General features: G+C 45.1%; 1 protein-coding gene across 1 annotated transcript in view; it reads right to left on the bottom strand.

Annotated features, from left to right (window-relative positions):
• The window catches only part of CAPN14 (calpain 14), a 30709-nt gene extending 8238 nt beyond the window's left edge, over positions 1–22471 (bottom strand). The window contains exons 1-15 of the mRNA XM_023217304.1: positions 22247–22471; positions 19748–19817; positions 18825–18943; positions 18553–18689; positions 17174–17348; positions 16182–16247; positions 13973–14058; positions 11271–11345; positions 10004–10167; positions 8735–8898; positions 8210–8218; positions 6083–6288; positions 5123–5159; positions 4564–4620; positions 3215–3272 (exon numbers count right to left, since the gene is read on the bottom strand). Of these exons, the coding sequence (XP_023073072.1) occupies positions 3215–3272; positions 4564–4620; positions 5123–5159; positions 6083–6288; positions 8210–8218; positions 8735–8898; positions 10004–10167; positions 11271–11345; positions 13973–14058; positions 16182–16247; positions 17174–17348; positions 18553–18689; positions 18825–18943; positions 19748–19817; positions 22247–22471 (1648 nt within the window). The remainder of the gene's footprint in view (positions 1–3214; positions 3273–4563; positions 4621–5122; positions 5160–6082; positions 6289–8209; positions 8219–8734; positions 8899–10003; positions 10168–11270; positions 11346–13972; positions 14059–16181; positions 16248–17173; positions 17349–18552; positions 18690–18824; positions 18944–19747; positions 19818–22246) is intronic.
• Between the last annotated feature and the right edge of the window lie 5418 nt (positions 22472–27889).

The following is a 27889-nucleotide window of genomic DNA, read 5'->3' on the forward strand; positions in this document are numbered from 1 at the left end:
TTCCTTCCTTCCTTCCTTCCTTCCTTCCTTCCTTCCTTCCTTCCTTCCTTCCTTCCTTCCTTCCTTCCTTCTTTCGAGAGGGTCTGATCTTGTTCAAGTTCATACAGCTGGTGACAGAGTTGGGCCCTGCCCCATGCCTGTACACCTAATCCTGCACTCTCTCTCGGTTTCTGCAGACTGTTTTTGTTTTTACAACCCCCCTTAGGCTATCTATTCAATATGCCTCTCCATAGTATGGATGATCAAACACTGATTACAATTATCCACTTAGAAAGGGAGTGCGTTTGCTAGAAAAATTGCAGGGCTGAGAAACAGGACAGCTGAGTTGGTGGCATGTTGTTTAACTTCCCTTAGCCCTGGTTTCTGATCTGTGCATGGGGGCAGCCACCACCCAATTATTAAATGGAAAACATAGGGTCCCAAGGCTTTTGAAAAGGCTCTTGTAAACCTTTATTTCTTTTCTTTTCCTTTCTTCTTTCTCTCCTTCCTTCCTTCCTCCCTTCCCTCCCTCCCTCTCCCTCTCTCTCTCTCTTTTTCTTTTCTTTTCTTTCTTTCTTCCCTTTCTTTCTTTCTTTCTTTCCTTCTCTCTCTCTTTCTTTCTCTTTCCTTCTCCTCCTTCGCCTTCTCCTTCTCCTTCTTCTTCTTCTTCCCTTCTCTCTCTCACTCTCTCTGTCTCTTTATTTCTTTCTTTCTTTTTTGGAGCCCCATTCTGTTGCCCACAATCTTGGAGTGGCACAATCTTGGCTCACTGCAACCTCCACCTCCCGGGTTCAAGCAATTCTCCTGCCTCAGCCTCCTGAGTAGCTGGGATTACAGGAGCGCGTCACCATATTCGGCTAATTTTTTATATTTTTGGTAGAGACAGGGTTTCACCATGTTGGCCAGGCTGGTCTCAAACTCCTGACCTCAAGTAATCCGCCCATCTCGGCCTCCCAAAGTGCTGGGATAACAGGAGTGAGCCACAGCTCCCAGCCCTCCCCAGGTTTCTTGATGGATGGTCTGTCAGTTACGGGTGCTCACTTTTTCACATGGGTGAAGAGCTTCAGTCAGGAGAAACTTCTTTCATTAAGTCCAAAGGAACCTCCTATAATAGTGGCTCACTGGTCCTAGTTTCACCTCCAGAAGAGCATACAAGGTATTTGTCTCTTCTTTGACTTCTGCTTTCGCTTCTAAACATCTGAATATTTCCCAAACTACTCCTCAGATGCAATGGTTTCTAAACCCTCGACACCCTTTTCTGAGCCCTATATTTTGCCAGTGTCTCTTTGAAATATGGTATCAAGATTTGAACACAGTCTTCCAGATGCAATTTGATTGAACAGAATACAGTACACCTATCACTTTCAGTTTTCAGTCAGCATTTCCCAAATTATGTTTCAAAGGAGGTTTTCTGCAGAGAAAGAGTTTTGTGGTCAAAGAAATGTAGGATACTTTGCATCTATTGATGCTTTTCTTCATTCGCCATGCACTTTACTGTATGTGAGGTACTGAAGACCTAAGTACAATTGACCACAGAAGTTAACCTCTTTTATTTCATGGAACACTTACTAAACCTCTTGGTTTCTAACGTTTCCAGGAACACAATTTTAAAAACACTCATCTAAATGCTCCCATTAAATGCAGCCTGAATTTGTATGAGCTTATTTAGCAGCAACTTGAAACAATTAGTTCATGTTAGCTAGAGGTCAACTAAATTAACCAAATATCTTTCACATAAACTGCCACAAAAATGAGGTCTCTTCTGTTAAGAACTTGCGCTACCATTTTAAAATGGTCTACATCAAAATGGCAGTGGTTTATTATCTTCCTGACTACATTTCATCATTTTGGTTTGGGCATAGCTTGTTGAAAACATTCTGAATTTCAATTCTGCTATCTATTATATTAATGATTTCTCCCAGCTTTGTGCCATCTGCAGCTCCAGTAAGCCTATATTCCATGTCTTCTTCCAAGACATTAATAAAAATTGGGGAAATAAACAGGACCAAGGGCAGATGGAATTTAAGAACTCTCATCTAAACATCTAAGCATATAGACTCTTGCCTGTAACTGGATAGAATTATCCCTCTAGTTTTATATTTGTATAACTCTTGAGAATGGTGATAAGATTTGTTGTAAATACATCTACTATTATTGTTTTCCAATTCATGTTTTATCATTTATCATGGGAGACTCACCAAATATCTTGCCAAAATCTACAGTATTTCTCTGATCTATCCATCTAGAACCCTCTCATATGACTAAATGAAAGCAATGTGTTCATAAATGCTTTGGAAAACCATTTTGTATATATGCAATCAAGGCCTTTAAAAACTTTTAAATGTGCACAAGCCATTTCTTTTAGGTAATTTCCCTAGACTGAACCTAGAATTTATTTTCAGCCGGGAGGGGGAGTCTTACGTTCTACAATTCCTGGAGTCTTCCCTCTGCCTGTTTCACTGATAACTGAATTTGGCTTTGAGAAGCCTTCTGCAAATTCTTTCAAACCCTGAATCACACAATAGCCAGGACTGTAATTTGTCTGGATTTGAAATCTTGGCTTCATAGAAAGAAGAAGCAATCATCTAACTTTGGTAGCAAATACTCTGGTTGTTTTACTTTTTTTACTTTGAAGTTCATTTGTCTCCCTGGAGAAATCAGCCTATTTCTTCTGTGTTCTTCTCACTCCAAATATATGTATAAAATATTTTATATGGACTTTAAGCATTTCTAATAATTTATCCCAGGCTTCATATAAAAGCCTCCACGCTACCCATTTGCAGTTCTTCTAGGTGGTGTGTGCTCTCCTTCCAGAGTTTTATAGCTTGATCAATTTAACATGAGTTCATCGGACAGTTCCCTGGGTAGGCTAGTTAATACTTAATATTTATATCCCAGGTTGAGGAAATGGGTGCAGTTCTTCCATATGGAACTGATATGCCAAGAAGGAGGTACTCAGTTATTCCTTTCTGACTAGCAAAATGGCAGGAATCTTCATTTTCACTGCCACATATCTCTATACCCAAAGTAAGCAAAATAATAATGATTTTCAAAGCTGCATAAATTTCCTTACTGCTTTTTCAGATCACATAATCCACCCTTGTGTAAAATATAGCCACAGTTAAGACCAGTGCTCAGTAATTCATACATCCCACCAAGGGAAAGAGAAACAAAGCCAGAGTTTAGAAAAGTTGCATCCCCTCTAAGTCCTACAGAATGGCTCTAAAACACTTACGTGACCAGGTCATCTGGTTCAGGATGTTCTGCAATTGAACTGCATTAATTTCTGGATACTGAATAGAAAGCAGATTGGCAAGAAAAAATAACTGTTACTGAATGCTCATTAGATGGCAGAAGGGTCACATGACTGGCCATGAAATTAAACTGGGATTTCCTAAGAACTTCACAATGCTTTTTAACTGGGTGCCAACCCCAGAGAACCCTGGCAGAACATGACTTTTCAGTAGGTTTATAGAGAACAGTGATTCTCAAAGGTGCTATCCAGGTGCTTCTGAAGTTTAGTCAACAATTTGGTTTGAATTTCATTCTCAATAAAACGTCATCAGTCAAAACTCCAGATTTTAACCTTAGAGTTTATTAAAAGAAACTCTTTATATGAACATTTGATTTTAAAATATATCAATGAAATATAAGTATCAAACATCTGAATTTTAAAAACTGAGGCATATTCATAATATGCAATTTTTAGTTGTTTTATATATATTGGGATTCTCTATGCGACTTCGTTTGATAAAAGGATTGCAGCATCAAATGTTTGAAAACCACTGGTATGGAGGAAAACTTTAATAAACAGTACATATAAGATTCTGATTTATCCTCTCCAGCTACATTAAACAAAATTCCAGATGTGCAAGGCAGGTAAATTGTGACTTTAAATCAGGAATATCACTAACATAAGGGGCTCTTGTTCTCTGTTTTAGTAACATTGCTCAAATATCAGACCCCAGATTTCCAGTATGTTTCTCACCCTATTCCTAAGTGTCTTGCAGGTTAGAATAGCGTGGCCTCCAGAGCCCTGCACTCATATTATCAGCCCTTGCTAGACTCACATCTGGGTCAGCCCAAGGGAAGAAGTCACAGAGACCAAGTGTGTGTCCCAGGCCCTCCCCCTTCTTATCAGTCCCACCTCCTCTCCTGGTGACAACTCAAGGGCCCCTTCTCCATGGGCTCCCCTCCAATAGCCCTCCTCAAGGCCCCCAGGGCTTGTCATTGTCATGCTCTGTACCCCCCTCCCCCATCCTACTCCCAACTCTGACACTCTACTCTGCTATATCCCATGTTCTCAGGGATGAAAGATTACAGTTGCTTTCCCCACAACTAATCAATGCAGCTTCCAAGAACAGAGAATCATTTTACAGGAGACTTCTAGACAATGGCTCTACTCATTTGTCTAAAAACTTGAGGACTTTAATAGAAAGTGGCAGTTTGGGGAATAGGTAGCCTTAAATCACAGTTTCTATGCAGCCTCAAGCAAATGTAAACCTATACTTTATAAAATTATATGCTCCACTTTGTCCCCTGCTCTTCCCAACCCCCTGCCCCCACCATACCTGTTCAACTAACCTTTTCAAAGAATTTGGTGAAGAATTCATTCTGCCCTTCATCTTGGTCTTCTATCTCCTATAGGAAGAGACACATAGAAAGACATAGTTATTCACCTGTATAAATGGACTTGCGTGCACACCCTAATGTCTCATGGCTTCCAGGCTTCTGAAAACCATGAGCTTGACTTTGCATTGTCTTTAATTTTACACCATAGCATTTACAAACAGCTCTTGCTTCTCCAATTTTCCCTGACTTTGGGGAAATAGCAAACAGTGAAATGGACAAAAGAAATACCAGATAAAGAGAAGCAGAAGAAAGTAGAGATGTAACTCATACAGCCAGGGCTCTGGACCCTCAGTGACAAGGACCTGATCAGAAGGGTAGTTCTCTACCCTTTGTTGGTGCAAAAACAGCAAAGCCCGGGTACTTTTAGGATACAACAGGTAATGTTTGCCATAGAACAGAGTCTGTAAGGATCTGCATATCTCCTCCCTGACTCCTTAACTTGAAGGGAGAAACCCAACATCTTGTCTTGGAAAGCAGTCCCAGCCACATGGAATTCCACCAGACTACTCACCTTCGAGAAGATGACACCAGAATTGCTGCCAATTTCACTGAGAACAAACAAACAAAAAACCCAGAGTTTCCTCTTGGGAATTTCTTGGCCAATCTTCTCCCTCTCCTGGGAGCTTGTCTTCCATGTTCCTTCACTGAGGCACCACAAGGGCCCACCCAGCTCTCACACCTTACCTCCTGCTTCCCCTTGAAGTGTACATTCCAGCCATGTGCACAGCACACTGCTTGTAATTCCCTGCACCCTCATCTAACTAGTCTTAAAAGATGAGCATGAGACTTAGTGGTCTGACATGGCATTGGGGCCTGCCTGAGATCAAGTCAAACTACCTGCAGCCGAAACATAAAAAACAAACAAACAAACAAAACAAAAATCCCACAAAACCTGACAGGTAAAACAATCGTAGGCAAAATAATATGTTTGGTTGGGATATGTGCACATTAATTCAACTGGATACAGCAGCCGAATGGAAGCCTGCTAGTTCATGGCAGCCTCCCCTCATTTGAGCAACCCCTTATGCATCTTTTAATAGTCACCCCCTCCCTGAAGCCACTCCTGCTTCCCCCAGGACCATGGGAGTTGGTTCAAATTCTCCTCCTTGAGGATCTTGTAACAATAACACCCTGTGCATACAAAATGCTTACACTGGGTGTACTGGAAGATCAATAACTGCTCATATATCTGTGTTCTTTCCAGACCTTGAACTTCAGCGGGGCAGGAGCCATGTGTGTTTTATCTTTTTCTCTCTAACGTCTAGCATGGCGTTAGTTTGTGAGTGGAAAGAGGGTGGGAAGGAATGGGAGGGATGTTCTCCATGCAGAAAGTCACCTGGTCTCCTGCTCTCCCCATCTCTCTTCTGTCTCAGTAGCAGAGACCCTGGTCTCTGCCATTTCCAACCTTGCCCTCCTTGCCTGTTCTCACCCAAGTGGTCCCCACCCTCTAGGAGAGACCTTGTGTCCTTACTAAAAGATGTGCTTCCTGGAGAAGACCCTGAGGATGAACTCTGACTTTTGGTTGGCCTCCGATGTGCAGGGCACGATGAGGTACGTCCCTGGTTCCAGACACAGCTCCTGACTCACTTCTTTCTCCTTGAGAAACCTATCAGGCTGGCTCAGAGGAGTGTTTCTCTGGAAGAACTCGGGGGGCAGTCTCCTCTGGTTGTCATGGTACTGTGGGTAGAGGATAGAAGAACAGCAGGGGAGGTGATGACCCAGGGCTGTGGCCAGGCCTGAGGCCCTCAAAGCTCTGAGCCAGGACTAAGGTGGCCCCTGCTCTGCCAAATCCAATGTGCCCCAGTGGAGGATGAAACAAGTGGGGAGGGAAGGAAAAACCAGAATATGTGTGTGGAGGGCTGCACCTCTGTTGGAACCTATCAGGGGTTACATAAACACATGTCATTTGATTTGACTTACCTTAAAAACAACACCAGCACTAAATGATGTGAGGAATGTCCCTGTGCCTGCCATTTCCATTTTACAGTTGAGGGCTCTGAGGCTTAGAGAGGTGAGATTATCTGCCCAGCGTCATCAGCTGGTTACAGTCCCAGCCTCATGGGAATTCAGGACAGCTGAGTTCCAACGCTCCTGTTCTTTACCCTTCCTGATGCTGCCTCCATGTATGTGATGTAGCATGACTTATGGTCAGATACAGATGGACCACCACCACCTCCCCACCTACAGCACACAGCTACACATAGATAAGCTGGCATTCCATGTCATCTCAGGGAAAACACCCTTGCAAAGGACAAAGAGAACTGGGCAAGAACTCGGAAGACCCGAATCAGGGCTCTTGTTCTGACATTTCTTGGGTATCTGCTTTGTTTTATCTGATTCATATTCTCTCTCTCTCTCTCTCTCTCTCTCTGCCTCCTTTGTTTCTCCATCTCTCCCTATTTTTCTCTCGTGCTTCCTCTCCCCTTTGTTCTCACTCAGGGCTCCAGAGGGAGAGGAGACCCACACCAGGATCCTCTCTCCAGTTTATACACAACTGCAAACAAAGACATCACCTATCCACATAAACAGATATATAGCAAATTCCTCAATGTTTGGGAAATAAAATACGTATCCTGATGATGTAGGCATTCTTTTATGAGACAAGAGAACTAGGGAATCATCCAATTGCCCTCTTTGCCATGGGCTACTAGGAATCTCAGAGCTAAATTGTATAATGATCCATAGTAGCTGTCCTGGGTTTAGTTTTCCTGGTAGAAGCAACTGCCTACCTAATTCTCAGCCCTTTGTTATTTTTTGATGGCTTTTAAATTTTGTAACTGATTGGCAGGTTTCCTCTGTTCACACCTTTTTATTGTAGGTTGACCCAAATTCTATTTAGAAGTAGGCACGGCATAAATAACTTTGTCTTTTGAAATTAATAGGCAAATTTAAGAGTGCTCAGTGCTCCTGCAAGAAAAACAACAAAAAAAGACCCGGTGTAAAATGGTTTCTCTACAGTAATCCTTTTACTCGATTCAATCCAACTTGAGAAAATTAAGCATTTTACTCCTGTTTTCTCTGGGAAATAAAATAATAGCTGCCTCCCGCAGAAGCTGGGATTCCTTTGGCCTTCCTACCTGACCCCTCCTGGCTGTCACAGCAGCTGAAGCACGGAGGTGTTCTTGTCCTTCTACTCATGCTCCTGCCACATGTCCCCAAGCCTTTGTCCCTGCTCCCTAGGGAGGTGGGCTGCATGGTCTTTGATGTCCTGTATGTTTTAAATCCATTTTATTTTGGGTTTCATAACCCAGTCAAGATTGTAATTTATCACCTTTCCTATGCCGTGATGGCCTTCAATATTAGCCCTAGGTATTTGTGTAGGAATTCAATAAATTCTAAAGTTCATTGGTTCTATGCTAGGCTCTGAGATTTTCCATAGATGCATGAGGATCTCTTCGGGGTCTTTGGATAAAAAAGATTAACAGATACACTTTACTTTCATACACGCACAGGCTATTGGCAGACATTCTCATCATCAGGCATTATCATAGCTTCTTACACAGTATAAGCCTGCTCCAGTCTAACTAAATCCCGTGGAGGCTTGGCCACATGTGATATCACCCCAAACTAGGGCCACCCGGTCAAGTGCAGAACTCACCTTGTTCACCTAAAAAACAAAAACAAAAACAAAAACAAAAAGAGAGAGATCTCATTAGGCAGGGAATCTGGCTCTTTCATAAGACAAAACCCGAATAGCAGCTGACATACAAGGCTCTACCCAGAAGCCCTGTCCCCTCCCACAAGACCTGCTGTTCTATCAGTGACATTTTAATCTATCATTGGAATTTCTGGAAAAGAGGGAGGGAAAGAATGCTTGGCTTTTGGGGAGAGGAAAAGGAAGCCAATATTGATTATACTATGTGCCAGGCACAATAGCAAGCACTACCACATAATCCTCTTTTATTCTCCCCTTTGCCTAAATGCCACTGTAGAAACTGATGGCCTAGTGCAAGAAGGTGACTTGTTCTAAATCATATGTTCCTAAAGGACAGAACCTGGATTTGAAAACCCAGGTCTGTGAACAGAGACATACGGTGGAGAAGACAAGAAACAGGAAGACATGGTAACTGTTGGTGACCCCCATGCTTGGTCCCATGCCCCTGTGGTTCAGAGGTCCACCTACCCTATAAAGGTAGAAGCCAATGGCGAGGTGAGGCTTCCGCTTGTGGCACCTGTGCCTGGGCTTCTGGAGCAGGGACACCAGTACGCTGCAGGGCCTCAGGGATCTCCTGCCCTCCTCGGGCCTCCAAACAGACAGCAGGAACTGCGGGTTCTTCCAAAATGTGCCTGGGGCAGAACACAGCAAGGTGAGAATGGACCCCGGATCCCCAAGCATCCTGCTCACCGAACCACTAAGAGGTGAACAGTCCGAGGGTGCCTCTGCACCTTGAGGTCCACTGGGACAGAGTCAGGGTCCCCTCAACCTTGACTCTATGTCCTCCCACCTTGCTCTTCTACCTGGAGGCCTTTTCCACCCTAAGGCCCATTGGGACAGGGTCGGGGTCCCTTCAGCCTTGGCTCTATGCCCTCCCACCTTGCTCTTCTATCTGAGGTCTTCTCCAGATACACTGACTGGAGTTGTTCCCACCACTGTAGCCTCTTTGTCTTGCTCAGTGCCTGGCCCAGGTGTTATACCCCACAAGCATGTGCTACCTGAGTAAGCAATCGTATTCACTCCCTGGGGAGGTGACCATGATCCTAGGGGCTTTTGCATTTTAATCGAGGCAAAACCTTAGCTTAAGGTCAGCTTCAGATTTCAGGGGAAATACTGTGTCAAAAGGGGGACTCCAGAGCTAAGGCCACCCTGGCCTACTGAGGTCACAATCCACAGGACTTGCCTTCAAAAGGGACGGCTCACTATTTCCAAAGTGGAGGAAGGGACAGGGTCACCAAATCTGCCCCGTCTTGCGAGTCCACACAGGTTTGTCTCCCATATCTAGGGAGCCTGGGAAGACCTGGGTTTGTGTTTCTCCCAGGCTCCAAAAGGACCTGATACAATTTCTATTTCAATCCTGCCCAGCTAGGGGGTGGTTACTTCAGTGTTTTCAGTGGCCTTGTCCAAAACTAAAGAAAGATTCTCCCCTGCCCCTGCTTTTACCATGCCTGTGTGCCTGTGATCCCCGGTGCTGAGGGACAGGGCAACCCTTCAGGAAGATGCAGCCCCACAGGCTGTTAGCTTGACTGAGAGGACTCTGCCTTGGTGCACATTGGGACCAAAGGTGCCCTGTCTTCCCTGTGGTCATAGCCCAGCGCCCTAGCACACACCGAGGCAAACAAAGCCTCCTTCCCACTCAGCCAGTGCAGAATTCGCACTGCACCCACCTATGCAGTCACCCTCACACCCCCGCCCACAACCTCACTCTGAGAGCCCTGCTCCTGTGCGCATGCTCACCCTGCAGCAATTGTCTCTGGCCACCAGCTGTGCTCCCTTTCTCCCATCTCCCCTCCCGCATCGTGTGCGTCCACTTCTGGGCCACCTCCTGGCTCAATAGGCCTGGGGTCAGTTTACAGATAACCAGGAGCACGAAATGTGTTTTAAAGTCCTGCAGCGTCATCCTGTGGAGAGGAAGAAGGAAAAGCACAAAGGATGGACCAGATAATGCCTAGTCATCAGGACCCATGGGGAGGGTGAGACGAAGCAGTGGGCAGCCCAGCCATCTCATGGACAAAGACACCAGCTCTTGTGCAGAGCTGAGCCGGCCACGGGCACATAAGCAGGGGCTGGCTGGATCCCTGTGAGGGTCCATCATGGGGAGTTGGAGCTACTGAGAAGCTCCACCCTCTGGCTGGAAGGAGCTGGCCACATGGCTGACTGGGGGAGATGTTCCTGTTTCTGGAATCATGGTGATAGCAGCTGAATTAAGGCAAAGCTAACTAGTCATTTGTTTTATCCATAAATGTTCAGTAAGAATTACATATCAGTTATTAATCATTAATTAATGAAGATCTTTGCCCCTACTTGCTAACTTGTGGCCTGCAACACTCTATTTAAGCTGTCCGCTGCTCAGTTTACTTAAGCATAAAGTGGAAAAAAACAAGAATTTGCAGGGCTTGAGTTCAATGAAAGACCTTCCAAAGGGAGAGGGCTGCGGCAGGCTGTACTGGATGGTTAATAGGGAGAGTCCTTGGAACAAGGGTTGACATTCATAGTAACAGTGGTGAGCAAAAGCAAAGGAGAACTGATGGGGCCCGTTTCAGACACCTAGAAGCAGCATCAGCTCAGGATGTCTTGGTGGCCTTTCAAAAAATGAGATGAGCAGCTCCAGAGTGGATGGCAGTGTTACTCTGCTCTGGAGGGCCCTGGTCGGGGGCCTATCCTATGGCAAGACTTTGCAGTCTCTTCCTACCTCACGGCCTTTTCAGGACAAAAAGGCAAAACCTGTTTTGAATATATTGAGCAAGAGAGCAGAGAGGAGGAAACAGGCTGGGTGAGCCCTCGCTGAGCTCCACCCCAGTGGCCGCTACTCTCATCACAGAGACAGTGACCATTTATTTATAGTCGCTGTTTGTCCTGCTAGACCGTGAGCTCCTAAAGGGATGGTGCCTTATTGATCTCTGTACATGAGGTTCCTGACACCCATGAGGCATCCAGTAAATGTCTGCTGGATGGGTTTTCAAATGTAGGCCAGGACATTTCTCCAAGTCCCTAAGTCCATTACCAGAATTCTCCATCATTGTCTTTCCTCAGAAGCAGAATCTTCTCCTTGGGGCTCAGCAGCTCCCATTTACTTGAACTGAAAATAGAAAAGGGAATGAAAAGCTTGTGAGGGGCATGCTAGAAATTCTTTAGTAAAAGCTCTATAGTATCATTATTTATTATTATTTTCACACTACTTCAAACAACTAAATTTCCCATTCCATATCATACAGTAGCATGAGCATTAATTGATAGCTTACTATGAGCCAAGCGCTGGGCTAGGTTATTGACATACATTATTTCATTCAAGGCTAACAACAACTTTGTTGTTATCATTTTAGAGATTAGGAAATTGAAGTTAAGAGAGATTAGGTCATTTGCTTGAAGTCATAAATCTATTAAATGTCAGAGGTAACATTTGAAACTGTTTTCAGATACTGGACAGCAGGCAGCAGGGGTCCATGATCCTGGGAGGCTGGAAACAAATGAGGTGAGCCCTAACATCACCTAGGCTTTCTTTCTGAAGGTAATTTCCTGGCCAGTGTTACAGGGAGAGGGACTCAAAAAAGAACATATCGGTAGGGCTGAGTGGAGGAGACAGAATCTGGAGTTCAGGGCGATCCAGATAGCTAGAATTTGCTGGACAAAGTATCTGAAAGGAGGGGGCTACACGAAAAAAGGAGATCCAGGAAACTTCATAGGGGTCCCTTGCGTCTTTGGCTGAGCATTAATCTGTGCTTTCTTAAAGTGAAACTCCCGAAGACTGGACCATAAGCAGGACACAGTGCTGGGAATCTCAGGCATTCCCACCAGACAGAGTTAAAAGACTTTATGTATTTATTTACTTATTTTTGAGACAGACTCTCACTCTGCCACGTAGGCTGGAGTGCAGGGGTGCGATCTCAGCTCACCGCAACCTCCACCTCCCGGGTTCAAGCAATTCTCCTGCCTCAGCCTCCCAAACAGCTGGGATTACAGGCACATGCCACCACACCTGGCTAATTTTTGTATTATTAGTAGAGATGTGGTTTCACCATGTCAGCCAGGCTGGTCTTGAACTCCTAACCTCAAATGATCTGCCTTCCTTGGCCTCCCAAAGTGCTGGGATTACAGGAGTGAGCCACCATGTCCAGCCAAAAGACTTCATTGAATACATGGAATCTTTACTAGAGATCCCAGAGGGTCTACAATTTAGTAGTGGAATCAAATTATCCCTGACACAAAGGTTTGTCTTGACCTTCCCTAAAAGTGCTTAAAAACTTCAAAGTATCAAAACAATCCCTAAGCAATGTAACTACCTACTTTAAAAAGAAAAGTCCAATACTCTTTAAAGAAATACGATAAAATTCAGTACTCTGAAACTAAAATTTACAATGTCCAGGATGCAATAAAAAGTTATTAGCCTATGAAGAAGCAGGAAATATGATCCGTGACCATGAATAAAAAAATAGTCCATAGAAACCGCCATAGAAATGAGAGAGATGATGGAATTAGCAGACAAGGACATTAAAACAGCTATTATAAAAGTGCCCCATATTCTCAAGGATGTCAAGAGAAACACAGACATAAAAAGGGGAGAAATGGAAGATAATCTCAAGTGGAATTTCTAGAATTGAAAATATAATATTTAAAATGAAAAATATACTGGATGGGATTAACAGCAGATTAAACACTACAAAATAAAAGCTCATCATGTTGATATTCACTATACCTCTAGATCCAAGAAATTAAGAAGCTTGCCTGAACTAAGATCACACAGCTAGGCAGTAACAACACTGTAATTTTACCCATCATCTATCTGTAATTTCAGTGCTTGTTCCTCTGTGAAAGAAACCGCCACCAGCAACAATATGATGCTAGATTTCTGTAACACTTTAAAATCTATGTATTTCTTGGATGACATTTTCCCACATAGATCCAGTTCCTCTAATAACTCTCTTTACTAATGTGTAACAAATAAAATGCAGCATATTTTATCAAAAGGAATATTTGACTTATGTTTCTACGCCTTCATTTTTTCAATGTAAAAACGATTAAGTGATAATGTGTATATGGACATGTTTGTAGACTCTAAAGACCTGTAAAGGATTAAGTATTATAAATCTTCATAATGACAGAACAAAGGACTTTAGGACTTGACCTCCCTTTCTGCCTGTGCCCTACAGCCAGTGTCTAGCCTGCAAAACCCGCATTTCTTTAGGGCTGTCATTAGGCAGAAACAACCTAAATGTAAGTATCTAATCAGAATGCCCAGAGGCTACTATATGTAATCAGAGTGTAGAGTCCAATCCAAATCTGTCTACCTTTAACTCAGCAAACCCAGGAGTGTACTGAACCATGCCAGGGAAAGACACTGAACCCAGGCACCAAAGACCTTAGGCAATTCAATTAATCCAAGTTTCTCTATTAGTAAAATGGGGATAAAACTATCTACTTTGTAATAGCGTTGTCTGGGGGATTAAATGAGATAATAAAAATTCAAAGGTTACCACAGTGCTGGCAAGCCCTCAAATAAACATTAGCTTTAATTATTATAATGAAAGAGAAAGCAGTCTATATACCATAAAGCATCTTATAAATGTGAGGGATTGAGCTCCCAGTCTGAAGGCTTCCTGATCCTGCCTAAGACCAAAGGAAGCACACATTTGAATCTGCGTGCGAATGGCAGCCTCCTTTGCCTACACCTACCCGTTCTCACCCCTCCAAGATGTCCCCAAAGTTCACCTGTCACTCCAGTCTCCTTTCCATTCCACCTGTCCCCACGGGTTCCGTAACTTGACGAGATATTCAGGTCTATGTTTGCAGGTCACCTGCATAAAACAAGAGGCAGTTTAGGTGGCCGGGCTGAGTGCAAGCATTTCAGAGAGCTGAGTGAGACTCGGGCCTGGAGCTGAGCACTTGCAGTGGAAAATCACAGGCCCAGAGAGAGCTGGTAGAGGAGAAAGTGGCTCTGCTTCTTGTACCTACAAGCTGTCAGACCTAGGGCAAGTCACCTAACCTCTCTGTATCTCTGTTTCCCGATCTGTGAAATAAGGTCAATAGTCATACCTACAATAGTGGGTTGAATGGTGATCTTTCCTCCCCAAAGAGGATATGTACACTCAGAACCTGTGAACGTGACCCTATTTGGAAAAAGGATCTTTGCAAATGTAATTAAATTAAGGACCTGGAGATGAGATAATTATGGATTAGGGTGGGTCCTAAATCCAAAGACAAGTGTCAGAAGAGAAGGGGAGAGGACACAGAGAAGGCCACGTGAAGATGGAGGCAGAGACTGGAGTTATGTAGACCAAGTCAAGGAACACCTGGAACCACTGGAAGGTGGAGGAGGCAAGAAGGGATTCGACTCTTCCCCAGAGCCTTCAGAGGGAGCATGCCCCTGCTCACACCTTGACTTCAGACTTCAGGTCTTTGGAACTGAGAAAATTAATTTCTGTTGTTTTCAAGTTCCCCTCCGCCAACATTTTACGGTAACTTGTTGTGGCAACCTTAGGAAACCAGTAGATCTTGTGAAAGGAAAATAAATCTTGGGACCCCAAAATCACTAATCTAAAGGGAAAAGTCAAGTTGGGAACTGCTTAGGGCAAACCTGCCTCTCATTCTACTCAAAGCCACTCCTCTGCTTACTGAGATAAATGCATATCTGGTTGCCTCCTTTGGAAAGACTAACAGAAACTTGAAAGAATGCAACCATTTGTCTCTTATCTACCTATGACCTGGAAGCCCCCTCCCTGCTTCGAGTTGTCCCACCTTTCCAGATGGAACCAATGTTCATCTCACATATGTTGATTGATGTCTCATGTTATAAAACCAAGCTGTTCTCTGACCACCTTGGGCACATGTCGTCAGGACCTCCTGAGGCTGTGTTAAAGGCGTGCATCCTCAACCTTGGCACAATAAACTTTCTAAATTAACCGAGACCTGTCTCAGATACTTGGGGTTCACAACCTACTCAGAGTATTGCTGTGAGGGTGAAATGAGTCCACATTTGTAAGGCAGTTAAACAGCATTTAGCACACAGTAAGTGTTGTATAAATTTTGTTAATAAATGTGGAAATAAATTAAAAGCTCTGGGCACACAGACCAACATAGTTGTTTGAGATCTAGAAGGAAGAATTTAAGTGTGAATTGAGTCCAAGAAATTTGAAACAGAGTTAAAAGAAATTGGAGGACTTGGGAGGAGTCAGGCCCTCTAGAGAATATCAGAGGTTCTTTAACTTAAACCTGCTGACTTCTTATCTCCATGCTTTGCTTACACTGCTCCCTCCACCAGAATGCCCTTCTTGCCCCATACAAATCTACCTATTTCAAGGACCAACTCAACGTCACCTCCCCTGTAAGAGACTCTTCTGACTTCTCCCCAACTGAACTCGATGGAGGTCTTTTCTCTTATCCATGAATTCCTAAAGTCTTTCATCTACACTTTCTTCTCTCAGTTTCAACTTTGCTTCCTCCTCATTTTCAGATATGGTTTGTGACCATACCTGACTGTAAGCCCTTTGTAGGCAGGTCCTGCCTGTTGCATCTTCCCCTCAATGCCTAGTAAAGCTCAAAAGATGGATAGCAGCGGAGATGGTCACAAAGAAGCAAGTGAGAGAGGAGTAGAAATTTGGGAGGGAAGAACCAGATGAAATGGTTGTTCTTGGCATCCCAGAGTGAAGCAAAGTTCAAGGAAGGGTTGTGAGGTACAGCAGGGTGAGAGGATGGTTGGCTGAGGGCTGCCCCAGGGGATGAGATTGGGATGATGCACTGGTGTTGGCAAAGGCTGGACCCACCACTTCACCCCAGGAAATAGGTGCAGAGGCACAGGGACCCACCAAAGACTTTACTCACTCTCCAGATGGTGCAGAAACTAAACCCACCAAGATAAGCTAGGGCCCAAAGAGGGAAGGGCAAGGCTGAGAGGGAAACCAAGCGGCCAACCTCAACCCACCTTCCTGATTCCTGTGACAGTATAGGCATGGCCTTCCACCAGTCCATTCTCCAGAATCTTCTCCTTCTGCAGAGACAAGAGAGGTTCTGATCAGTCTTCCGTTATGTACAGCTTATTATTTGAGTAATGTATGAAAAACTCTTTGTTTGGCTGGAACAGGGGTTTATGGAGAGAAGTGTGGGAGATAATCATGGTATGGTACATTGCAGTTTTCAAAGCTCTTTGGTATCCATAGTCTCATTCTACCCTCTCAATAAGTGAGCCATTCTGCAGTGATCATGTCATACCCTCCATTTTACAGAGGACAAACTATTTAGAGTTGCTGAGTAAATGTGTGAGGTGACACATCCGGCCATTAGTGAAGGCAGGGCTGAACTGAGGGCTTCCTACTCCTGTTCCATGGTTTCGGTTGTTATCAAATAGGATGTGGAAAGTGCCTTGCATGTATCTGGCACTGAATAACTGTTAGCTTCCTTCTCTGCATATCATCTTCTTTTTCCTAGTGTCTTGCCTGTCCTGAGGCCCCAACACTGCTGTTCCATTTTTTTTTGTTTTTGTTTTTTAAAACAGAATCTCTCTCTTGTTGCCCAGGCTGGAGTGCAAGGGTGGGATCTTGGCTTACTGCAACCTCCGCCTCCTGGGTTTTAGTGATTCTCCTGCCTCAGTCTCCCAAATAGCTGGGATTACAGGTGACCACCACCATGCCCGGCTAATTTTTGTATTTTCAGTAGAGATGGGGTTTCACCATATTGGCCAGGCTGATCTCGAACTCCTGACCCCAGGTGATCTGCCCGCCTCGGCCTCCCAGAGTGCTGGGATTACAGGCGTGAGCCACTGCACCTGGCCTTGCTGCTCTGGCTTGAACACCAGGACCTCAGCAGCAGGAGCTGGGTGGAGGTCCCAAGCCCACACCCAGGTGAGGGCAGTGGTGGTTGACGGAGGGCATGGGTGCAGGAGAAGAGGACATTCTGCCAGTGGCAGCCCAGTCTCACCCCTGAGTGGGTCTGGCAGCCAATGAGGGTTCTGTTGTAGGTGGCTTTGGTGAGGATGTCCCAGAGTTCGCCATGGGCTGCTGCCAGGTTGATGGTCATTGTCACCCCTCCAGTGAAGTCTACAAGGGCTTCAGACACCTGTCCTGATTGCAAGTCTTCATAGGAACCAGAAAGCCTAGCCAGGGAAGAAACAAACATGAAAGGAAAAAGTATCATGAGTATTTATCATTTTATGTGGCCTCAGCATCCACTTTTAAATAGGAGTTTAGTTTTCTCATACCAAAAGCAGAGCTCAGGCAACCCTGACATAGTTTCCAATACCATACCTATCCCGAGAGGCTTCAGCTGATGGTCATAGATAAAACTTAGAGGCATCTCTCCTGCCTAGAAGACTGGGAACCCCTCTTTCCCACCACTTCCTTTAAATGGACCACTCAGATGTTTGCCTGAGAACTTAGTGACCACCTGTCAATCACAGCGAGATCTCCTGGAACTAGTGCCTGCTTGCTTTGAACCTATCAATTAAAGCTGCTCACGGGAAACCTATTTGGACAACAACCCGGACTCAAGAAAAGGCATGAGTCCACCACAGGTCCATTTTCTCTCTTTCTGCCTGGGCTCCCTGACTTCCACGTTCATGTGTGCATATACGTGTGTGTGCATGTGTTTGTGTGCATGTGTGGGTGTGCATGTGTGTGTGTTTGTGTGTGTGTGTGCACGTGTGTACATGTGTGTCTGTGTTTGTGTGTGTGTGCATTTGTGTGTGTGTGTATGAGTGTGTATGTGACCTCCATGCATGCCAAGTACCCTCTAGGGTCTGTAGGTATGAAAAACTCTTAAACTTTCATGTTGCGGTTGTGTGGTTGAAGCTGTGTCCACAATCCGACCACTGATGATCAGGCTGCCCCACAGGGACCCAAGCAGGTGGATCCCCTACTGCTGCTCCTTCATCCAGGCCTCTTAGCTGCTGGGGACAGCAGTGATCTCTAGGTTGAGAGAGTTTCATTCAAAACAAAAGGAAGGGGCATTTAAACTGTAGATTAGATGGTCCGAATGAGAAGTGAAACCTTTGCTTAGGTATTCTTTGGGTGTATCTTGCTACTCCTACCTTCCATCCCAGGAGCAAAGGAGAGAATAGACACTCAGAGCTCCTATCCCCCTTAATTCCATCCATTAGAGAAAGGCAAAACTCTTGAATGCAGGTTTAGAAGAGGCGACCCCTACCTAAAAGACTCTGAATACGTTGTCACTTCTATGTCAACTGAGACATGCCTCAGGATCTCATTTCATAAACTTTACCTGACTCCACTCCCCTCCTTCAACATTGAGAGAGAGAAAAGGAAGTGATAGGAAGGGGGATATTTCTGCTGGTTTCTTACTTGGCATACACCTTTTCCAGAAGTGCTCCCCAGAACAAGTTCTTGTAGGTGGAAGAGACAAAGAGCAGCTGGCCAGATTCATTTACGGGCAGGCGGTCATCGATCACCACAGGAACCCAGTTCCCGTAGTGCCAGAACTGGAGGGATAGAGTGGCCCTGGGTGAATGAGGACTGCTGCAGGTGGTGATCAGCCCAGAAGGTGAAGACATGGTCCTCCAGGAACCCTCTTTCCTGTGGCTCCCTCCAGGCCGAGGGCCCGCAAAGACACTCACCCAGAACCGGAAGATGCCAGCATACTTCTCAGTGAAACTCTGATTCAGGGGAACAACCCTGCTCAGGATGTCCTGGTGCAAGGTCAGAGCTTGCAAAGCAGCCAAGAACCAGCAGTCTCCTAAGTCAGACAGCACACAGCATCTGCATGAATCTACTGGGGACTCCATGCCTGCAGGAAATGCCCCGTCCCTATGGCTACCCTCTCTGGGCTTGTAGCCTAGTTTCAGAGACGGGAATTATATACTGGGAAGGCAGATGATGAGTGAGCAGAGTGGGAGGCTGGGAGCACTGGCTGAAATCCAACTTGACACCAAAACCAGAGCCATGTTCCTGGACCAGCTTTTAGATTCCTGAATGCCCTATCCTCAGGAATTTGGACCTGAACTCCATCTACTTTTTCCAAATCTTGCCTCTGAAACTGATTTATGTTCTTCTGGGAAAGCCTCAAGCCTTCAGGACCCTATTTCCCTGTCTGTGAAATGGATATCGCTGGACTTGGTTGGGCCCTCCCTGATGACCAATTTACTATTTTAAAAAGGTAGAGTTGAGGATAGATCTGCTTTGATCCTATTCTGGGGAGGCTAATGTCTGCTGTCTTAAGAAGGTCCCACTGTGGGAGCTAAAATAGAGTGAGCACATTTTCCAAACTTAAAATTTAGACCTGTAAACTGGTAATGAGGATTATGTGAGGACTTAGGCAGGGTATGCATTCCCACGCATCCTCAGAGGACCAGTTTTTATAAACTTCACAGCAAAGAACAGAGCACGTCCAGGTAGCCTTCAGGGTTTGCCAGTGAATAGCCATTTTGGGCCTCTCTCCAGTGGGGATCTCTGGATTCTCTTCTTCATCATCCACTCTGTCTTGGCGAGGCCTGGCCAGCAGGCAGCCTAGTGTCTGTCTCCCAGGGCTGTGCAAACTTACCTACCATGCCCTGGCACAGATCCAGCCTTTTGGTCTTGGCAGAATAAAACTGGGGATTGCTGTGCAGCTCCTGGGGGAGACAAACAGAATTGTCATTCTGACCTAGAACAAAAAAGCTCCTGGAGCTATAGTGACCATGTTTTCTCATACCCCCAAACTGGACTTATGGGGACAAAGATACAGAATATATGTGTAATCAGTGCTGTCCCAGAAGATCTGGGATACAGAATTCTGTCCTTTTTATTTCTCATTCCTTCTTACAGCTTGTGTAAGTCAGAGCCCTGGACTGTGTAGATATTGAGAAATAGCACTTACACCAAAAATGCCTTTTCTTAGAGTTTCTATTAAAAATGGAAACACGAGGCCAGGCGCGGTGGCTCAAGCCTGTAATCCCAGCACTTTGGGAGGCCGAGACGGGCGGATCACGAGGTCAGGAGATCGAGATCATCCTGGCTAACAAGGTGAAACCCCGTCTCTACTAAAAAATACAAAAAACTAGCCGGGCAAGGTGGCGGGCGCCTGTAGTCCCAGCTACTCGGGAGGCTGAGGCAGGAGAATGGCGTAAACCCGGGAGGCGGAGCTTGTGGTGAGCTGAGATCCGGCCACTGCGCTCCAGCCTGGGCCACAGAGCGAGACTCCGTCTCAAAAAAATAAATAAATAAATAAATAAATAAAAATAAAAAAATAAAAAAAAAAAATAAAAATGGAAACACTTTTATAGGAGGCATTTTCGGTTTTCCTAGAGATCTTCTCTTTCTCTTTACTCTCCCCTACTCCTCCTTCCTATTCCTGACCCCTAATAAGATGGTCCTTTGGCTTTTCCTGCTGAGATGCAGGCTGCGGTGGGGTGGTAGGGGGGTGGTCTCTGCTCCGTGGCAAGATTTCTATCCTTCAGTCTTTGCGGGGACACAGTTTCCCCAAGAGTCAGTTGTAGAACAGAGTCTCTATGTCAGCAGTTCCCAGGATTTTCTGAGAGAAGTGGGATCTTGGCTGCCATGTAGTTTAGGAGGCTCACTGCAGATTGTACACACAGTAGGGACTACAAAAGTCTGGGGCTGCAGGTATCGATGGTGATGGGTGAGTAGGGAAAAGAAAAGGAAAGTCTGTGGCACAGGCTTAACTTTACCCTATTCACTAGCCATGTTCCTGAAATCTTGTATGTAAATGAAGTTTCAGGGAGATGGATTACATTTGAACACATCAAGAAGTTGCTTTTTAAACGAATTGATGCATTTTATAGAGTGAAGAATATTTTTCTAAAGTGATTAATAGCTTCTTAATTTACATGTTTCACGAGCCTGTTTGGGGGGGAGGAGATAGGAGAGATGTTAAAATGTATCTCTCTGGCAGATGGTATTGGCTGTGACTCAGGAAGCCTTGCCATCTCAGATGAAGCTAAACAATACCTTGATATATTTCTGGCTATAGCTATTCTGCATATTTCTGGTCAGGACTGAGGGAGGGCTACATCTTAGACCACTCTCAAAATCACCCCTGGTTTTCTCCATCTGGAAAGTGAGAATGTGGGAATGTACCCAGTTCCCTTCTCATGGAGATCAATGACAGTAAGACCTGGTGTGATATTGTGAAATATATATTTGGTCTTCATTTGCTCAGTTTTCTGACATTCAGCTCCTAAAACCTTGGGAACCTCTAGAGTGAAAAGAGTATCCTTTGTATGCTAACGATTGACTGGTGACTGGTGGTCCCTAGGTAGCTTCAGGATAGGGTCTGGTCATTGGAAAGACCAAGGCAGGTTTAGAAGGTTGGGACTTTCAGCCCCACCCCCTGACCTCTGGGGAGGGGAGGGAAACTGAAGGTTAAGTTGATCACCAAAGGCCAATGATGTAATCAATCATGCCTAGGTAATAAAGCCTCCATAAAAACCCTGAAGGACAGGGTGTAGGGAGCTCTGGATATCTGAAGACATGGAGGTCCCTGGAGGGTGGCACACCCAGGGAGGGCACGAGAGCTCCACCCGCCTTCCCCATGCCTTGCCCTATGCATCTCTTCCACCTGGCTGTCATCTGCATCCTTGTAATACCCTTCATAATAAATCATTAAATGTAAGCAAAGCATTTCCCTGAATCCTGTGAGCCTCTCTAGCAAATTAATCAAACCCAAGGAAGGGATCATGGGAACCACAGTCCTGATTTATGGCCGGTCATGAGAAGTACAGGTCACAACCTGGGACTTATAATCTGAAGTGGGGACAGTCTTGTGGGATGAACACTCAACCTGTGAGATCTGACTCCGTCTCTAGGTAGACAGTGTCGGAATTAAATTTCATTACGGAATACCCAGATGGTGGCCACCAGAGAATTGCTTGGCATGTGGGGAAAACCTCCCACACATCTGGTGTTAGAAGAGTGTGTTGTGTTGAGTGGAGAGGAGAGAGTAGGAAAAAGCCTGTTCTTTTTCTCCCATATAACTTAGGTGTAGTATCTGAAAGCCTAAACCCTGGGGCAGGAGGGTCTGGGCTGACACATTTTGCCTCACCGGGGGCCTCTTCCACTGCAGGCGGGGTGGCAGCTTCTGCAGCAGAGAGCCACTGCCGATGGAGCTCAGGGTGGCCGGGAAGCTGGTGTCTTCAAACAGGCAGCCATTCCTCAGGCACTCTGCCAGCAGGGCCTCGAAGTCCTGTTGGGGGAGCTGTGGAGAGGCCCTCCTAGAGTACCTTGGCCCCAGCTTCCATCTGCATGGGAAAGGTGGCCACAGAGACATGGCAGGCAGTGGGTACAGTCCTGTGAGTCTTCCTGAGGAGTCTCTGCTGCTCCTGAAATGGACAGAGGATGGTCAGTTTCCTCACTTCCTGCTTGTGCTTTGCCATTGCCACAGAGAGGAGGGGAAGGATGGAGAGAATGGGAGCGGAGAAGTCAGCTGGTGAGAAAGAGACAGAAGCAGGTGGTTCGATTTTGTCCCAGACAGTGGGGGTCTTTGAGCACTCGCTCAAGCTCTTGAGGACTTGGTGGGGGATCAGGGATCTTGGAGCAAAAGCCTACAGAAGGGAAAGGTCTCTCAAGCCTCAGGGCTGAGTCCTGGGTCCCTGACAGCACCAATGTCACAGGGGTCCCTTCTGCTTAGTGGGGAGGCAGGAGAAGAGAAGCAGGAAGCTGGAGCTCAGTCCCCTGGGCTAGAGGGTCCTGTGCCTGCCAAGGTAGTGGGGAGTAGTGGCTGTCTGCTGAGGGCCTCCACCAGGCCTGCCAACTCCTGCCTCCCAGCTACAGACACACAGCCTTCCTCCTGCTTCAATATCCTCCTTATTCTTCCCTGCGAAACCTCCTCCTACATTATCTTTTTTTTTTTTTTAATTTTTTTTTATTTTTAGTTTTTTGAGACAGAGTCTCATTCTGTTGCCCAGGCTGGAGTGCAGTGGCGCGATCTCAGCTCAATGCACCCTCCGTCTCCCAGGTTCAAGCGATTCTCCTGCCTCAGCCTCCCGAGTAGCCGGGATTAGCAAGGCTGCAGGAGATGCTGGGGGCCAGCAGCCTCCGTGCGGGGGCCTCCCAAGGACGTCTCTCCCATCCCAGGAGCCCCTGGGCGCGCTCCGGGTCAGGGGTAAAGCCCCAGGCTCCAGCACAGGGTGCGCTGGTCTCTCGTGGAAGGCCCCCATGGGTAGTTGCGGGCCCTGGCAGGGCTGCAGGTTGGCATGGGCAGGCCAGCAGAGCATCAGATACAGATGCCCGCCACCACACCCAGCTAATTTTTGTATTTTTAGTAGAGATGGGGTTTCGCCATGTTGGCCAGGCTCGTCTTGAACTCCTGACCTCAAATGATCGGCCCGCCTTGGCCTCCAAAAGTGTTGGGATTACAGGCATGAGCCACTATGCCCAGCCTACATTCTCTTTAAAAATAAATCCTTCCTTGAAGACTTTCTTGCTAATGTAAAACGGGGAAAGAAATCACACACACATATTGTGGCAAATACCAACAACTGCCGGTACATGCCCATTCTCCCCTTCTCCTTGTTAACAGAATTCCTGTTTTCATAACCCGGCTACAAAACTTGATTTCCTGGAGCTTCTTGCAGGACAGGTTGGCTACACAATATAGTTTTTCATTTTACAGTTGCAAAACCATGAATCTCATCCAGCCTCACCCCCCCCACCCCCATTTTTCAGGTGTTACGACTGAAACCTGTCCATTTATTCATCAAACATTTTACTGGGAACTTACCATTTGTCAGGCTTGAGCTAGGCACTGCTCAACAAAGACAGTCCCTGCCCTCATGGCTCTTACAGATTAGAGGCTGGGAGAGCGGGAAGGGTGAAATGATCTTTCTGGTGCTATACAAGGAGATTTTATAAGGGCTGTATCCAGAACCCAGAGCCCTGACTCCCATAACAACATTCAGCTCTCAGTGCTACAAACTGCCTATTACACCCAGCACAGTGTTTGGGACAGAATGTACACGCACTAAAAGTAACTCGCAAGCACGCTTATACTGAGTGTGAGTACTCCCTCATGGCTGTAGGAGTGACCTGGGGTCCTCTCCATTTGTCAAGGTCCTGCCCATCCCCCAAAGTCTAACTTGAGTCCTTTCCCCAGGAAGCCCTCCTTGAGTGCCTGGCATTCGCTGAGACCCCCTCTGTCTATTGACCCCCTGTCTACCCCATTGGGCACCCTACTATCTTGGTGCTTCTCAAATTATCACTAATGAAGGGTCTATGTTCTTTTATTTACAATTTGTCATAGAAATTTAATGAAAATGAATAAATAGAAACACACAATTTCAAAAGATGTATAAAATCAAGCCCACCTTTAAAATTTTTTCAGGTCAGGTGCAAGGGCTCACATCTGTAATCCCAGCACTTTGGGAAGCCAAGGTGGGCAAATCACTTGAGCCCAGAAGTTCGATACCAGCTGGGGCAACACGGCAAAGCTTCGTCCACGTAAAAATACAAAAATTAGCTGGGCAAGGTGGTGCATGACTGTGGTCCTAGCTACTTGGGAGGCTGAGACAGGAGGATCACTTGAGCCAAGAGGTAGGGGTTGCAGTGAACAGAGATGGTGGCACTGCACTCCAGCCTGGGCAACAGAGCAAGACTCTGTTTCAAAAAAAAGAAAAAATTAGAGCCAACAAAAATTAAATTAAATTTAAATTATTGGATCAATTGCTATAAAAGTTTCTAAACACTTGCTCTCAGTTTTGTAGGTGGCTCACCAAGCACTGCTGGTGACCGGTTGGTGGAGTGGCCCCACTGTGGTTCTGCTCTGAGTGATGCATGCGTAGAAGCCTCTTCTGCCTAATACTGGCTTTTGAATCCCCTGCAGGATTAGCACTGCTGGAATGTTGTTTGCCTCACACCCTTACCTCTGAGACCTGAGGGCAGTCCATTCCTGGCTATTCTTATTTGTCAGGGGTGCCTGTGTACTTCCTGGGGGAAGACCCAGCCCCCTTCTAACCCAGGTCACAGAGACTCAAAAGCTGTTACTCAGGTCTTGTGTTTTTCCCTGAAGTTTTTTTCTTTTTTCCTAATGTGGATGAGTAGGCAAAGCTTCCCCCAGGCTTACCCCGTTTTCTTCCCAAAAAGTTTCTTCTACCACCGTACATTTATAAACAAACTTGAGGCCTCACAAAGGCAAGGTCTCCCTTTTTACCCCTTCAAGCCTTTACAACAATCCTTTACTGCTTGTCCTGTGAAAAATGATAGAGGGTCCCCTGGCTTCAGAACCTCACTCAGGCTCATGCCCTCCTTACCCAGTGCTGGGTCATACTTGGATTCCTCTTCAAGCCTGCAAATACTACATTTCGTGAAAAGCACAGTACATCATGGGCTCAGGAGACAAAGGTTCCTCTCACCCTCCAAAGTTTAGAAAGAGGCCACATGTGTGCACACACACACATCTTATTTTTAAATAAATATTTCTAAGTCACCTTAGGGAGAATATAGGCCCAGATGAAACCAGTTGGCAGTTCTTGTATGTTTCCTATATATTACAAACCATGGATGAAATGGGCTCATTTTCAGATTGGCACAGCTCTCTGCAAAGGGCCAGATGGGTCTAGGTCACATTTGGAAATTCATTTTGACTACTGTAAGTGAGCAGCGTTGGAGCAGGTCCACAAAATAAGACTATGCAAATAGATAGGTGAAGCCAATGGGGCTCAAACTATCTAAGAATGTGCAGCCTAAAAGCATCCTCCTTGGGCCTCAGAGTTCTTTCCTTGGCTCCCCATAAGCTGCTAGGCTGTTCTGCAGTATTTTGCATGTCAGGATTATTATTTTTTTAAAAATTAGAGACAGGGTCTCACTCTGTCACCCAAACTGGAGTGCAAGGACATGATCATAGCTTACTACAGCCTTGAACTCCTGGGCTTAAAGGATCCTCCTGCCTCAGCCTCTTATGTAGTTAGGACTACAGGTTCAGGTTCATGTCACCATGCCCAGCTAACCTTTTTTTTTTTTTTTTGTAGAGATGAGGTCTTGTTATGTTGCCCAGGCTAGTCTCTAACTCCTGGCCTCAAGTGATCCTTCCACTTCAGCCTCCCAAAGTGCTGGCATTACAGGCATGAGCCACCGTGCCTGTCCAAAATTTATGTATACTCAGGAAGTAAATAGAGAGTCAGGCTTCAATCTTCACTTCTTCCATGCTGGCTATTCTCCCCTTATCTATGGATGCTGGGTGCTAGGGAGGGCGTTATGATGGTGAGAGGTATTAAATAACCTGGTGCTCAGATCACCTAAGTGTCTTGATCCAGAGGAGGAGGCCTTTGAACGCTAACTGGCTCGTGAACATTAGGAGCATCACCAGACAAGACACCTGGGGATACACCAGCCAGCAGTGCAAACTCCAAACCCCAATCCCTGTATGCAGGCAGGGTTTCCTCATCTCTCCTGATAACCCTCTGCCTATTTAACATGTTAGTGTTTATTAAAAGGTACATGGGAATATTTTAAATGTGGGAGAAGGAACAGACTCTAGATACACCTTGTGTCAAAATTTACTCCTTCAGGTGGGTCTCAGTGGTATTTCAGTAGCCAGTGTGAGTAAGATGACAGAAGCCATCTGTGCACATCTCTTCCCAAGTCTGTATTCCATCATGCCATGTTAGTACCTTGTAATTGGCCATCATGGGAGTGTCCATACCATGGAACTGGTAAATGCTACAAATCAGAGCTCCTTGGCCTTTAAAAAAAAAATTGAGAGCTAGTTGTTGAATATTACCAGCACAGCACTGGTCAACCTTAAGAGAGCAGATTGCCTGGTCCTATGGGATTGTCCACTTGGAAGTTTCCCTGTTGTCCAGGAATATAGAGAGTCCATAGCCACAGGTGAGAATCTGTGAAGGCTTTACAAAGGGTGGTGTTACAACTCATTTGGAAAGAGAGATTGATATCAGTGAAAACATGGACTCTGACAAACTGGAGAGAAATTAATACTATATCCCTGCTATTAAAAGTTCAGTCAGACTGCAGGTTTTTATATATTTGTTCTAATCACTTTAAAGTCAGAAGAATTAGTTTTCACTTAGCTATGAGTTGACTTATTTTCATTTTAAAATCCAAATAACATATTGATTGTGGAAAAATCAAGGGAAAGAAAGGATATATAAATTACCCATATTCCCACTACTCAATGATAGCCATAGTTAAAATTTTAATGTATACTTTTAGAGAAAATTTTCTATGCTTAATTATTTTTCTAATGAAAGTGAATATAATATTATACATTGTGTTTTACACTTTTACTTGACAATATCTAATGAACACCTGTCTTTGCCAATAAGTTGAATACACAAGAACACATTTAATTATTGCAAAGTATGCCAAATCATAGGTCAACCAAAATTTATTTTTAAAATCTACTGTTTCTGGAATTTCATGTTATTTCTTCTTTTTAACTAAACAGTGACGGTATTACTAGAGTTTATGTCTTTGAGCATATCCTAATTATTTTCCTAGGATAAATTAGGGCTAGAATGAAATTTATTTAACCTAAGAAAAGATATTTACTAAAAAAATCTAGAGGAACACCATACTTTCTGAGGAAAGATAAAAGATGTTTCCTTAAAACAAACAGAAGATAAGAATGCTGATTACTACCATTCTTAATCACTTTTAATTGTAATTCCTAGTTAAGCCAATAAAACAGAAAGAAAGAAAGAAAGAAAGAAAGAAAGAAAGAAAGAAAGAAAGA

Source organism: Piliocolobus tephrosceles, chromosome 15 (assembly GCF_002776525.5).
Source record: "Piliocolobus tephrosceles isolate RC106 chromosome 15, ASM277652v3, whole genome shotgun sequence".
Lineage (NCBI taxonomy): Eukaryota > Metazoa > Chordata > Mammalia > Primates > Cercopithecidae > Piliocolobus > Piliocolobus tephrosceles.